Source organism: Alosa alosa, chromosome 17 (genome assembly GCF_017589495.1).
Source record: "Alosa alosa isolate M-15738 ecotype Scorff River chromosome 17, AALO_Geno_1.1, whole genome shotgun sequence".
NCBI classification, from domain to species: Eukaryota; Metazoa; Chordata; class Actinopteri; order Clupeiformes; family Clupeidae; genus Alosa; species Alosa alosa.
Genome location: NC_063205.1, coordinates 20,802,136 through 20,817,496, shown reverse-complemented (window position 1 = coordinate 20,817,496; position 15,361 = coordinate 20,802,136). Strand labels below are relative to the sequence as shown.

Below are 15,361 nucleotides of genomic sequence, written 5' to 3'. Positions count from 1 at the left end.
GTTGGAAAAATGTGGGTGGGGGAAGTGGTTGAGCACTGCTCTCCCATGCCCACATCCACGGCTGAAGTGCCGTTGAGCAAGACTCTTAACCCCTCACTACTCCCCAAGCGCCGCTGTAGCAAGGCGGCTCACTGCTCCGGGTTAGTGTGTGTGTGTGTGCTTCACCTCATTGTGTGTTCACTGTGTGCTCTGTGTGTTCACTAATTCACGGATGGGATAAATGCAGAGACCAAATTCCTTAGCTTATAAACCTGGCTACCCTCATGCCATGTACGATCACAACACGCACTTCACAAACTGTATTGTCTGCATTGCTATTTTTATGACCCACCTGTTTTCCTTGGGACACATAAACGTCTGTGTGATTTACTGGATCAAAGAGCATCTTGGGTAAAAATGTCCGATCCTCATCTAAACTGTACAACACACCAGGACAGCCAGGTTTGAGAGCCTCGTCTAAAGCAACCTGGAATGCAAATAACCAGATGATTAACATCATTTTTTCACGTCAAAATAAATCTGAGAGTAAATTGAAATCATCTACAAAATGTACTTGTGAAACTCGACTAACCTTGATCAGGAGTCCAGTTTTAGTGCCAAAGAAAAGAACGATCCAGAAGTTGCTCTTCAAGGCAGCGACAGATGTGATGGAGCTGTTCCTGAACACCACAGCAGCTGGCCTGAGAACTTTATCATTAGACTATAATAGAGAGAAAAATGCACATTACATGTGGGTCATAGCTTATCCACACTTGACAATGCACTTTATTACGGCAGAAATGCATGTATGGCTCTCAACATTAAGAACATTAACTATTATTAGTTCTTTCAACATTAAGAACATTAACTCTTATTAGTTATTTTTTCTGACCTTTTCTTCACCGCTTGATTCACAACTGTCACCTTTGTTGATACAGAAACCTGAAACAGGTGCTGTGCGCGATCGGCTGATGTCAAAAATCGCCACCACGGTATCTTCGACATTCATCTCAAAGACACCTGCCCAAAGGATGGCCGACTCTCCTGGAATAACAGCAGAGGACAGAAGCTTCCATGGTCTGACTACATCGCCTTCACAGCACTGCAAGATCGCACCTTGGAGGGTTGTAAATGTGCCCGCTTTGGTGTATTTTCCGTCCTTCTCGGTGTATTTACTGTCCAGACTCAAAAGCTTCACTGTCAACTTGGACCCCCTCTTTTCATTCAAAAGTAGATATACATGTGAGGACGCAGTATGCTGAAAGCCATCGACAAACTCGATCTCTGTGCCAGGAATATTTTGGATGCTTGATGATGGACTGGCATGAAGATCAGATTTAGAGAAAATCCCCCCAAACTGTCCATCTTTTGTGTCTCGAAGTGTTACCAATGCATCCGCATCGCCGCCACTAGACTTTTCTATGTTTTTGCCCAATAGTAAGTATGTGTCCTCTTCATGGCCAATAAGCACCGCTATGTTTGGGTATGCTCCAATGCCGATTCCTTCCTTGTGTATCGTCTTGGAAATATTATAGCTGTCAAGAACTTCACAGTATCCAGTGTTGTGTGATCCACATGTTATCACGGTGCCGTTATAGACGAAAGGAACTAGAAGCTCTACTTTGTTTGAAGTTGTTGCATTTGATATTTCTTTCCGCGTCTCTGGACTGAGGTCGAGCCGCATCTGGTGAAGCTGAGTATCCGTAAGGACGTACAGTTTATCGACCCCAACAGCGAAATTAACGACATCCCCATCAAATATGTGTGCCTCTATACAGAGAGCGCACCTGCAAACAGCTAGAACAACTGCGAGCAAAGTAAATTCCATTTTGTGCCAAACTTTGGCTACATCTGTCTGAGGCTAGTGTCTGTTTGAGCGTGATGACCATGACTCGCGGTCACTTGCGTCTTCTCAAAGGCGTACAGGAGTATACCGTTTTTTAGTTCCCCAATTTCGCAGAGAGAAGCTGTAACTTCCGCATGCACTGGTTCCTTTGCCAGTGCAGTGACTACTGTGTAAACCACCTAGCTGGCAGAGAATAATTTTGGCGAAACTCCTTCAGTCGTTAACACTCCATCGGCGAGGAAGGTATATGTGACACACAGCACACAGGTTAACATAGGCTAAGAATGTGCGAGCGTGTGTGTGTGTGTGTGTGTGCGTATAGAAAGAGAGAGATTCAACAAAATTTCACAATACTTGATCATATTGGAAAGAATAAGAGTATAATGTGTAGCCTTATATTGAATAGGCTTGGTTGTTGATTGGCCACTGAGGGAAATCTTCTACAGCGCACGGACTTTAACACCTCTCGTGTGTATCTGAAATAAAAAAATATTTCCTTGGAAATGTTCTGGAATGTTCATAGTTTTCCAGTGACAATGTTGCCCTTCATCGCCACTCAAAGGCTTTGAAATACACTAGTGCTGTGCAATCAAATGAAACGATTAATCGTGATTATGACTTCCAACAATTATGAAAACAATGTAATCAAAATATAATGAAATAATTAGTTTTATAACAATGCTTTCTTTTTGTCTTGAGCCATTTTGCATGTATTTTTTCTGTTGGATCACATTTAAAAATTCAGTTTAAAAAAATTGAAAATGATTGATAGTTCTAAAATCACTGAGTAATCATGTTTAATAATCGTGATCTCAATATTGAACAAAATTATAATGATTTTTGCCATAATCGAGCAGCCCTTTCACTCTCCCTCTCTATTCCTCTGATGCATTATAGTTGGTAGATTACTGCCATCTATTGACTAACATGTGAAATACGCACATGTATTAGACTTACAGGGAGAGCATCAATCTCAGCCCTGACTTCACTTCACCCTCCTAAAACAACGTGCAAGTTGTTAAGAAATAATAATAAAAGTGTCTGCTAAATATAAAACACAATAATATTATGACAGATGCATAGTAATTCTTAGCTAAGGTCTCTTCTACGCTGTAGCTTGAATATTATTCTCTCTCTGTAAGTCACTTTGGATAAAAGAGTCTGCTAACGAATACATGTAAATCTAAATAACCTAAACCAACAGGACTGCTGTTGATTATGCAAAGACCACAGCAGGATTTTAAAAAACGCTTTTGCAGTTTTTGCCTCTTTTGCCTTTCATTAAGTGGAAATCTTTACCAGAGTTACCTCACAAGGCCATTTATTATTCAGGGTGATATTTGCAAATTATTTTGGTTGTCTGATTTGTATTCCATCACATAGTCTGATTTGTAATACAACCCCAAAACAGAAAAAGTTGGGACCTCAGATGGCACTGCATCAATACCAGACCTGTTAACAGACCTGTCATTGTATGGGCTCAGGAAAATCTCTGATAACCTTTGTCTATGTGCACAGTTTAATATCAATTCAAAAACTGCAGCCAACATTGTAACAGCTAAAATTGTATTGAGACATGATACAGAAAATACCACCCTCTTATCTGGGCCTGAGCTTGTTTAAAATGGACTGAGGTAATGTGGAAAAAGGTCCTGTGGTTAGACCAATCAAAGTTTGCCATTCTTTTTGGAAATCAAGGACTCCTCTGGGCTAAAGAGGAGAGGGCCTATCCAAGTATCCAACCTATCCAACTTGTTTTAGTGTTCACTTCGAAACCCAATATCATGACAGTGTGGAGGAGCATTAGTGAACAGCATGGGCATCTTGCACATTTGGCACAGCACAAACAATTCTGAATGATGTATAGTGTATACAGGTTTTGAGCAACATATATGTTGTGTTCTGTAATACTTTACAGCTTTATTAATCCGCCACTAGGAGGCACTGTTACAGCAGTTCAGTATCTAGCTGCCCTTCGCGAGCTTGCTGTTAAGTGTGAATTCAATGAGAACGCTGACGAGATGATTCGTGACCAACTGCTTGAATACTTGCTAAATTACAAAATAAGAGAAAAAATGTTATTAGAAACTGATTTGACTCTAGAAAAAGCCACGACATTGGCGATACAAATGGAAGCTGCTGCAGAACAGGCCAACAAAATGAAGAGCAGTGGGGCTCCAGTGCAAGCTATACAACCCAAGCCATACAACGCGAGAAATAAAAAGAACTTTTGTCCAGCTAATTCTCGTCCTGCTGCTAGTGCTAGTGCCAGCAGCAGTCCCTCCCAGCACAGATCTTGTTTCAGATGTGGCTCTGACAAGCATTTAGCAAACTCTTCTCAGTGTCCTGCAGCTAAAGTTCAATGCAAATCTTGCAACAAAAGAGGACATTTTGCTCTAGTGTGTCGCTCGGCACCATCTAGTAAGGTGCATGAGCTACAGTTACCTGATGTTACCATACTGTATTTGGAGAATTCTGCCAATGCCCCAAAGAGACTGCTCTGTAATATCAGTATTTCCACTCCTACCACCTCTGCTAAAGCCATGCAGCTTGTCGTGGACACTGGTTCTGCCGTGTCTATATTGCCACACTACATCTACCAGAAGTTTTTCAGCGACACCTCACTGTCTGCACCTCCAGCCAGGCTGGTGACCTACACTCGAGACAACATTCCGGTGCTGGGATGTCTGCACGCTCAAGTACACACAGAAAACACCTTTACTGCAGCCCCTTTCTTCATAGTGGAAAGAGGAACAGCACTGTTGGGTATGTACTTATTCATTGCCTTCGACCTGTGCATTAAAGGGGATTCTGTCGTAACCCTAGTGCCACCTACATCCGTGATGTCTATACACTGCAACACACACTGATACCAATGGTCCTGAAATTGGTCGTGTTAAGAACTTTGTGCATAAAGTAAAAATTGATCCTACCATCAAACCTGTGCGGCAGAAGTTGTGGCGCTTGCCGTTTCCTATTAGAGACGCTGTCTCTGCCGAGCTGAATCGCCTGTTGACAGCTGGTGTCATCGAGAAGATTGATGCCTCTGCCTGGGTGTCCCCCATTGTGGTCACTGCAAAGAAAAATGGTGGAATCCGGATGTGTGCCGATCTACGGGAGCCGAACAAGGCTGTGGTCATAGACAGCTATCCGCTGCCCCACATTGACGAACTGCTCGCCAACCTGCGTGGTGCTAAGGTATTTTCTAGCATTGATCTTACAAATGCATACTACCAGTTACCACTCCATGAGGACAGTAGAGACATTACAGCCTTTATTACACATGAGGGGCTCTTCAGGTTTTGCAGGGTTCCCTATGGATTAGCCTCTGCAACCTCTGCGTTCCAAAAAATGATGGCAACAATCCTACAAGGAGCACCTGGTGTTCAAAACTACCTTGATGACCTGATTATTTATGGTGACACGCCTACTACACATGACCGTAACCTCAAAACCGTCCTGCTGAAACTAAAAGAGGCTGGCTTAGTGCTGAATGACAACAAGTGCCAGTTCAAGCAGACTTCACTGCGCTTCCTTGGCCATGTCATCACTGCTGAGGGGATCCTGCCTGACCAAGAACACTTTGATGCGATCCTAAATGCCCCGCCCCCATCTGATGCAGTTACCTTGAGGTCATTCTTAGGCCTTGTGTCCTGGTACTCTAAATTTTTACCGAGCTTTGCTACAGTCGTTGCCCCTATGCGTGAGTGTGCCAAAGAAACAGATGCATTTACATGGACTGAAGCTGCTCAAAGCAGTTTTGAGGAAGTTAAGCAGCTCCTGGTAGCTAGTCAAGCACTTGCTCTTTATGACCCCACACTCCGCTCTCTACAGATGCAGGTGACTATGGACTGGGTGCTGTGTTTGCCCAAATACAGCCTGACGGCATAGAAAAACCAGTGGCTTTCACTTCCCGCACACTTTCCACAACAGAGCGCAAATACTCAATTGTGGAAAAGGAAGCGTTGGCATGCGTGTGGGCTACTGAAAAATGGCGGACATACTTATGGGGCCATCGTTTTACTCTCCGCACAGACCACCAGGCCCTTACCACATTGCTTACCACCAACGGTATTGGCAGTAGGGTTGGGCGAATGAAGCCCCATGAGGCTTTGGAAGGTTCTTCCTGATTGTATCGTAAATGTTTCGAAGTGTCAAAGCATCGAATACAAAACAGTGACATCTGGTGGTTAGCAGACATAACGGCGGCTCTCATTAGCGATTAAACAATCACAGACAAAGCCACATGCCGACCAAATGGCCCTTTTCTGACACTGGTAAAACAAAGCGGAGAGACAACGTGTTCTGTTCCCTTGTGAGTAAAAACTATTAGGCCTACAGTCATTGGAATAAACATTGTAGTTTTGATATGCTTCTAATCATTTGAATTGAAAATGTAATGTGCTTGGTTTTAAATAATGCTATGTTTCCATGAAAATCTTAAAATGGCCTTGGGAGGGTGGTAGCGTGTTCGTATACCGCACACGCAACCGCGGTTCAAATCCCGCCATGTTCATAATTGCCATGAGTTAGCATTATTTGATATTGCATGCTTCTCTATTGTGGTTGTGTTTAAGACTTCATTTGATGTTTTGCAAAAACTAATGGCAAAATAACGTAGGCTAATTGCTGTAGATGACCACAGTAGAGTCAGATAACAGAAAACATATAAAGGGCATTGTGAAAACATGGGGCATTGTGTACAATGGGGATTGTGAAGTCCTTGTGTAGGGCTACAATTTTAGAAGGGTGCTTGTGCAACAAAACATATGTGTTGGGGACTTTAAAGGTTTATCGAACCCGTAACGCTTTAGGGTTTGATACAAGCACCGTGCCCCTGTGTCAGATGTCCCATTTAAACTTTTTCAGTGACGTCCGAAGCTTCGTACGTCATCAGTCACGTGACCTTACAACTTTGATACGTGCTCCGATACATTGTGCCGAAGCAGATTGCTTCGCGGAAGTGATACCAGCTTCGGTGCCTCGGTGTCAGACTTCCCATCCCTAATTGGCAGAGCCGGGATGCGTGTTGCTCGCTGGTCTGCACGCTTGCTTTGCTTTGATTATGACATTGTGTACCGCCCAGGCTCTCAAAACTACAGCAGACTGCCTTTCTCGCCTTCCTTTACCATCTGCTGACTCCTCTGCTGATGTGGAACCTGAATTAGTGGCTCAGATCTCCTCAACACTACGTGCTCTTCCAGTAGCTGACTTCGAAGTGGCCTGCTCTACATGCACTGAACTGATGACTCTTCGTGAACAGGTTCATCATGGCTGGCCACCCTCCATCAGAGCCGTGAGCCATACTATGATCCCATACTACAAGGTGAGAGATGAGCTCTCCGTCAAAGACAATTTAATTTTCAGAGGCTCAAGACTTCTAGTGCCAATCTCCTTACGTCAGACCTTGATCGCCTTGGCCCACGAGTCACCAAGGAATCGTACGGACCAAGCAACGCCTGCGAGACTTGTACTGGTGGCCAAAAATGGATTCAGAGGTTCAGATCTGCATAGCCTCCTGAGTTGCCTGCCGCTTTTATTTTAAACGATAAAACTGCCTACACTCACCCTGCCCCCTGCAACCTGTCCAGCTCCCTGAGGGCCCTTGGAAAAAACTTGGTCTTAATATTGTCGGACCATTCGAAACTGCTCCTCCTGCCTGCCACTATGCTATAACGCTAGTGGACTACTACTCCAAGTGGCCTGAGCTTGCCTTCACCCACAGCACGACAACTGCAGATGTCACAACGTTCCTGATGTCCATATTCAGCCGCCATGGCAACCCAGAGTGCATTGTTACTGACAATGGGCCTCAGTTTACCTCAGCTGAGTTTTCAGAGTTCATGGAGGCACAGAGTATTCGTCATAATCGGACATCAGTGTACTACCCTGCAGCCAATGGTGCTGTTGAACGATTCCATCGTTCCCTGAGAAGCTGCCTGCAAACAGCCATCCTGCAGTCACAGCCATGGAAAGAGGCTGTGCAAGCCTGGCTTCAGGTGTACCGTGCAACACCGCACGCTACCACTGCCGCTTCACCCCATGAACTGCTCTATGGGCGTAAAATGCACACTAGATTGGACATTTTGCCTCTGTCTGACACTGACACGTACACCTGCTGAAGTGCGTGATACAGTGCTAAAGAATCAGGACAAGATGAAACGCTATGCTGATTCAAGGCGTGGCGCACGTGATCCTCCATTTCAGGAGGGCGAGAGAGTGAGGATAAGGATACCCCGTCCAACTCCCAAAGCTCACCCCAGATTTTCCCCACCTGTACAGGTGGAAAGACGAGTGGGTCCAAACACATTCCTTCTGAGCGATGGAAAAAAGTGGAATGCAACTCACCTGGCCCACCTTCCACTTGGAACTGATGATACACATGTAAACGACACTCTACCACACTCACAGACCTCTGCACACACTTCTCCAAACCCTGCACGAATCCGAGTCAAGCCTAAGTGGCATCAGGACTATGTTGCTCATTGACCTGTTTCAATTGATGTTCTGTGAGAAATGCGATTCAATCTACCTGTTGATGAGATTGCTATTTTATGTTATAGGCTCATGCATTTACTAAACATGTCACTGTAGTTAACAGTAAACCAGATTTTGTGTAGTTGATTATTAGAAGGAATGATTTGCTAATACTTTTAGTTTTGCTCTCCTATAGTGGATCAGAGTTACCACTTATTTCAGTGCTGAAGTAAGCCAGAGTATTCTTTTACAGGAAGAGATGTTGTGTTCTATAATACTTTTTTTACAGCTTTACTACAGCTTTATTATTCCGCCACTAGGAGGAACTGTTACAGAATGTATGCTTGTGCAGTCACATTCTATGTTAGAAGAAGAATGTATGAGTTGGATACAGCATGCGTTTGCTACTGCTTAAAGTTGTCAGTAAAAGCTATTTGCTAAGTTTTTATTTGCCGTTATTCTGAAGCTCCACTGCACAATATACTGCCATCCAGGCAATGTCTTTTCCAGAGACGACCTTGAATATTTCTGGAAAACAATGCCAAAATGAATTCTGCATATTTAAATAGTATTTCTCCATAGAGGAAGAGTCCAGGTGCTAAGATGGCCTGTATGCAGTCCAGATTTGTCAAATTAGGTGCATGATGAAATGAAAAGCATGACTAAGAATACCCCATACTGTTGAGCAACTGAAATCCTATATTGTGGAGTAATGGGACAACATTCTCAAAACTGTAGCAAATGGTCTCCTCAGTTCCTAAACATTTACAGAATTGTGTTAAATGAAGAGGTGAAGCAGCACAGTGGTAAACATGCTCCCGTCCCAACTTTTTTTGAAACATATTGCTGGCATCAAATTCAAAATTAACATATACTTTTCATGAAATAATCCAAATTTTCATTTTCAACATTTGATATGTTGTCTATGTCCTTTATGCTGCTAAATATGGGTTTTACGAGACTTGTATATTATGACATTCTGTTTTTATTTGCATTTTACACAACGTCCCAACTTTTCTGTTTTGGGGTTGTACATCATAGTCTGATTTGTAATCCATCATAGAGTCTGATTTGAGTGTGAAGTGCTCAAAAGGTCTGAAAAAGGTCAGTAAAATGGGAAAAAGCCATTGAGAATGATAATTCACCCCAAAATACGATGAAACCAATATATTACCCTGGAATGGAACCACAGTACAGTAATATACACCTGGTGCATTCTTTGTCATATACCAAGGTGCACAAGGGGGCGCCATCACCATAAGGGAGGGAACAAGCTGATCTGACTTTGGTCACAGTGCCTAAAAGTGGCTAGATGGGCTCTCTGCAGAGCCCATCTATGGAGAGCCTTGGCACTTCCTATTAGGCCCATTGTATCGATCTTGGATGAAGTTCCATTAGAATTCCACTGGAGGTGATCGCGGACAAGCGCAGATTGAATGGGAGTCTATGGAGCTAGACGGCTAAATGTATCTCTTTCTTCTGCTTGTCGTTGAATCAACATAGATTTTATTGTTGATTCCGCAAGTTCAATATAGATTATAGTCCAAAAGTCGAATGAATGAGTACTTATGTCCTCTGGAAATTCACAATTTAAATTAAGCCGTTTAAAAAAAAAATAGTCCAGTCCATACAACTTCATTTCAATTTCAAAAGAAATACTGAACTATGTTTTTTTTTTTTTTTTTAAACGGCGAAGAAATTGTGAATTTCCAGAGCACACTTGGCAATCGACTCCTACGGACTTTCCCCTAAAGATGGCAGCAAAGATGGCAACATTTCCGGAAAGGTACTGGCTTGATGAAATTCATTCTGGACTCTCTATCCGACCACATAAAGACCTCGGGATACTTCGGTTTGGCTTTAGGGACCCTCTACTCACTACCACGTAAGTGCAATGTTGTTTGGAACTGTAGAAGAGGTATAAAAATAGCGTTTTGTAGCGGCGAAATAATATGCCCTTCTCACTTCCATGCTAACGAGCTTTGACTAAAAACGGTAACATCGAACTTTCTCAAAACACATCCGAATGACATGATTTGGATGTCAACTCAATGTATGTACTCCCAATCATCCGTAAATCGATCTAAAGTGAATTTTACTCCGGATAATTCCTTTAAGTAGTGATGTAGTACTCGAGACCGGTCTCGAGACCAATTTCTGCTTTCTCGGTCTCGTCTCGGACTTGTTCCTTCAAAGACTCGGTCTTGACTTGGTCTCGGACCACAGTGGGAGGAGAAGGACTCGTAATTTCAGACCGAGTCCTTGAGACCAACACATTTGTTATGTTCATATAAAAAAAAACACACAACACATAACAACAATAATAATAAAATGCAATGTTGACCGGCATTATTTGAAAATGACATCCCATGGTGCAATGCAAAGATACTGCCGTCAGAGCCGTTTATTTATCTCTATGGCTCTGCTGCCGTGAGTGTCTGTAGCATAGTCCATATTAAGACATTAAGACTGCTCCTCTAAACAATTCCCAATCTAGCTTAGTCTGTAGGCCTAATGGTTGATTATTAACTGGGGTGATATTAAATTATGAATATGAAAACTGACATTTTTTTTATGGTCTTGGTCTCGACTCGGACTTGCTTCCTCAAAGACTTGGTCTTGACTCGGACTCGACTGTATTTGAAAACCAACAGACTGGGTCTCGACCCTTCAAAGACTCGGTCTTGACTCGGACTCGGCATAGGCGGTCTCGTCCCCATCACTACCTTTAAGATTATCCCGCCCCTCGGACTGAGCACTGCGGACGGTGAGTGCCCAGACCCTATATTTTAATGTGGGTCTGGCTCGTCAGGCTAGAGCAGTGGTTCTCAACCTTTTTTCAGTGATGTACCCCCTGTGAAATATTTTTTCAGCCAAGTACCCCCTAACCAGCGCAAAGCATTTTTAATTGAGAAAAAAAGACTTAAAACAGAGCGCTGTGACATCAGTGTCTAATTTATTAAACTTTGGAACCACGATCGTTTGAGTTTTGACAGTGATTGACAGGTGATGGCGGGTGGCATGTGACAGGTTGGGTCGAACCATCCTAGTATGGGGGGGACTCTGGGTTTTTAGGATAAAGAAATTGAATAGTCCTGAAATAGTACTGAAATATAAAATTAATTTTATGAACTTATATTTTCCTGACATATTTATTAAATAATTGTTTTTAAAGTATTTTTGCATGGATTCTACTTTTTAAATCTATGTATATTTTAACCCTAAGCTGTTTTAGGGCATTTTCACTACCTTTTATTCATAAGAATTTATTCTGGTCATTGTAAATGCCACACACACATTATATATTGTTTTTTAAGCAGAATCTAGGCTATCCAGATCTGCCATCATTTCATGAATTAGTACTAGCATTGATTTTGTTTTGATTTTTAAAGAATTAAAATATAAAAAGCGTATTATACAAATTCTTATATTTTGATATGTATCTCACCACAGCAAGCTCATAGCTCTACATGCATTTCATGTGTGTGTAGGGCAGACTGTATCATTTAACCTGACCCTAGCCAGATGAATTTCGCTCCGCCTAGCTCCACTCATCCATCTGGAACCGATACATTGAAGTGTTGCTTCAGAGGGCTGGGCCTAATCAAAAAATGCTTGCATATGATTGAATAAGCCACTTGTCCGTCATCTATTGACGTGCTACTTCAACCACTCACATCGAAGCCAACCCGTGGCGCTAATAACAGTCTCACAGTCGCTTCTACGCTATGTCACATCTATGAAACTCCCCGCCTGCGGCCCTGATTGGCTGTACCATAAAATCGGTTGCAGAAATCACTCTCAATGGACGAGGTCCCAGATGGATGTGAGTGAAGCTAGGCGGAGCTAAGCGGAACGAAATTCATCTGGCTAGGGTAAAGGTTATGTATCATTGCCATGGTGGAGGAATTCTCTGGGGCTGAGCAATTTACAGACATATGTGGTGTGTGCCTTACAGAAATAAATGCCATTTTTTTATTTAGTGATTTAATGACCTTTCTGCACTCCATATCTGTGACACGAACTGATCTGACCTGACTTGACCCGAGTTTACGTGTTATAGCCTGTGTGTGCCTATGGTGTCAGCACTCATGATTCTCTACAACTTTTTACTGCATTGCCATGAACAAAGTAAAGGCAAAAAAGGTGTTTCTTTGCCGAACAAATTGGGATGCAATATGAGCCTTGAATTGGATGCCATGTAGGAATTTGGTAGGATCTCAAAACCGGATTATGAACATTCTTTGCCATAGAGAAACACACAATAGCGTTGGATTATAAACATGCTTTGCTACAAAAACAGACAAAAATGTGAGGTAAGTCGAGCTATATGAAGTTATTATTTTGCTGTCACTTTGTCTGTTTTATAACCCAGAAGGATGTACTTGGTATCAAATGATAGCTCCGTGTCTCTTTCATCTGACATACGTGGCATATCTATCCGATCACAAGTCCGCGAGTAATTCAAACGAGAGTAATGGGTGTGCAGCATTGGTTTTTGTACATGACGTTATTATTATGACCGCCGCGCAGCGAAGCTGTGGTCATATAGGTTTAGGATAGGATTATGATTTTTTTTTTTTTTTTTTTTTCTTTTTTCGCATGCCCAAATTTCCGTCAATGATTCCCGGGACACTGAAAGACCGGGGTACACGAAACTTGGTGGGCATGTAACCCCACATGGATAGCATGGAACCATCGTTTTTTGATCTGTAGCCCCCCCGCTGGACTGGACCCCCCGAAAGGAGGGTAGGGCAGACACAGTTTTCTGTGAATATCTCAAAACCGTAGGGTTTAGGAGGACCTTTTTTTTTGTATGTTGATCTCAAGGGGCCATGTCACCCATTCCATAACCACTCATTTCATGTATAGCCACCTAGTTAAACACAAAAAGTAAAATGAGGTGTTGTAATTGAAGGTATCTGTGACCTAACATAGTCAAAACTGCACGAAATTGGAAGTGTAGGATCATTATGACACCCTCTGTATGCACGCCAAGTTTTGTGGAATTCCGTTCATGGGGGCCACACAATAATAAATTAATTTATGTTACTATACACCAACTGGCCTGTAGGTGGCGGAGACAGTTTTCTGTGAATATCTCGAGAACCGCAGGGCCTAGGAGGTCCACCTTTTTATGTATGTTGGTCTTAAGGGGCATGTCAACCCATCCCATTACCACTTATTTCATGTATAGCGCCACCTAGTTAAAAATTAAAAAGCAAAAAATTAGGTGTTTTCATCACAATATCTCTGGCTGATAAGGTCAAAACTGCACAAAATGAAAAGTGTAGGATCATTATGACACTTTCCGAATGCATGCCAAGTTTTGTGTACTTTCGTTCATGGGGGGCCTTACAATAAAATAATTTACATTACATTTAGTGACGTACACCAACAAGGATTCCCGGGACACTGAAAGACCGGGGTACACAAAACTTGGTGGGTTGTACCCCCACATGGATAGCATGGAACCGTCATTTTTCGTTTTGATCTGTAGCCCCCCCGCTGGACTGGACCCCCCGAAAGGAGGGTAGGCCAGACACAGTTCTCTGTGAATATCTTGAGAACTGTAGGGCCTAGGATGACCATTTTTTTTCCGTATGTTTGCCTCCAGGGGTCATCTTAACCCATTTCATGTGCACACATGTGCACAAACAGATACACACACACACACACACACACACACATACATTCACAGTAATCATACGTATGACACATACTCACACAGTAGACATATGTACACTTGTATGCACAGGCACATACGCAGGCACACACACACACACACACACACACACACACACACACACATACACACACACACACATAAACATAACACAAACAATCAAGAATTTCTCAGAATTATGAACAGGCAAGATGGAGGAGGGGTTGTATAAAATTAATTTTACATGTGAAATCTATGAACTAATCATGTTTTGGTACTTGTTGTCTAGCAGATAGCAGTGAGAATTGAGTGTGGATAATGCAATTTAGTGAGGCAGTTAGAATCATATAGGCCTTTCAGCGTGATTTCTTTTTGTGGAAAAAATGTGCTGGACTGGGCGGCGGTCATATTTTGTACCGCTCTGCGGTACATCTAGTTATTTAAGACCCAATCATGTTTTTAAATGTTTTTGTTTGTTTTTCAGGCAGCAATGGATAATAATGTGGAGAGTGAAGGGGAGGAGAGTGACAGTGAGGACAGCAGCAGTGATGATGAGGAAGATATAGCCAAACTACCTCCAAGTGACGCCAACAGTCACACTGTTCCCAAACCATCCCACAATGTCATGTATAAAGACTGGAAGAGGCTCAAACAACAGCTGAAAGAAGAGAAAGCTGATCTGAGAGAACGCTTGTACATGTACAAAAAGGACCTGAAAGAGGAAGAAAAGAAGGAAGAACAGAGGCAGAGGGCTCTCGAGAAAAAACTCCGGGAAAAAGCAAAGGAAGAAAAACTCCAGCAGAAAAAGTTACAAAGAGAAGAGGAGAAAAAGCGTCAGAAGAGGCTCGCGCAGGAGAAAGAAGAGAAAAAAGCAGAGATTGCGAGAGCACGTATGGAAGAGAAAAGGAAGGAACAACTGCAGAAGGAGGAAGAGAAGAAGTTAAAGAGACAGCGTGAATTTGAAGAGAGTATGCACAAAAATAACAGGAGAATGACAGATAGAATGAGCAGAATATGACAGAATGTGCTCCTGGATAAGAAGACATAATCCGCTGTGACTGTCTTCACCCTAGAAGGCAGATGCAGGGACGAAGCGGCAAATGAGGGTAGACCTGTACTGGTAGCAGTGGGAAAAGGAAAGGGGGGACTCTTTGGAAAGGAAATAGAGAAAGGAGAAGAAGCCGCGCAAAGTTGAGGTGCTGCACAAGCAGCAGGTCCTAAAGACTAGCACAAAAAAAAAAAAATTATAGGAAATAATGCTTTTGAATGTCGTACTTAGTGGTGTGAAAAAAGGCAAAGAGAAGCAACACAAGGGAGTTCCCAGGGGGGAGGAGAGAGGGCAGGGCCTCTTCACAGTAATGGCTGCCATCAAAGAGACAAGAACAGCTGTCATC

The 15,361-nt window shown here is 42.7% G+C and overlaps 1 protein-coding gene across 1 annotated transcript in view; it reads right to left on the bottom strand.

The window, feature by feature from the left end:
- Positions 1 to 1,989, bottom strand: part of plxnc1 (plexin C1) — a 55,843-nt gene extending 53,854 nt beyond the window's left edge. The window contains exons 1-3 of the mRNA XM_048267975.1: positions 872 to 1,989; positions 572 to 700; positions 332 to 466 (exon numbers count right to left, since the gene is read on the bottom strand). Coding sequence (XP_048123932.1) covers positions 332 to 466; positions 572 to 700; positions 872 to 1,807 — 1,200 coding nt within the window. The 5' untranslated portion in view covers positions 1,808 to 1,989. The remainder of the gene's footprint in view (positions 1 to 331; positions 467 to 571; positions 701 to 871) is intronic.
- Between the last annotated feature and the right edge of the window lie 13,372 nt (positions 1,990 to 15,361).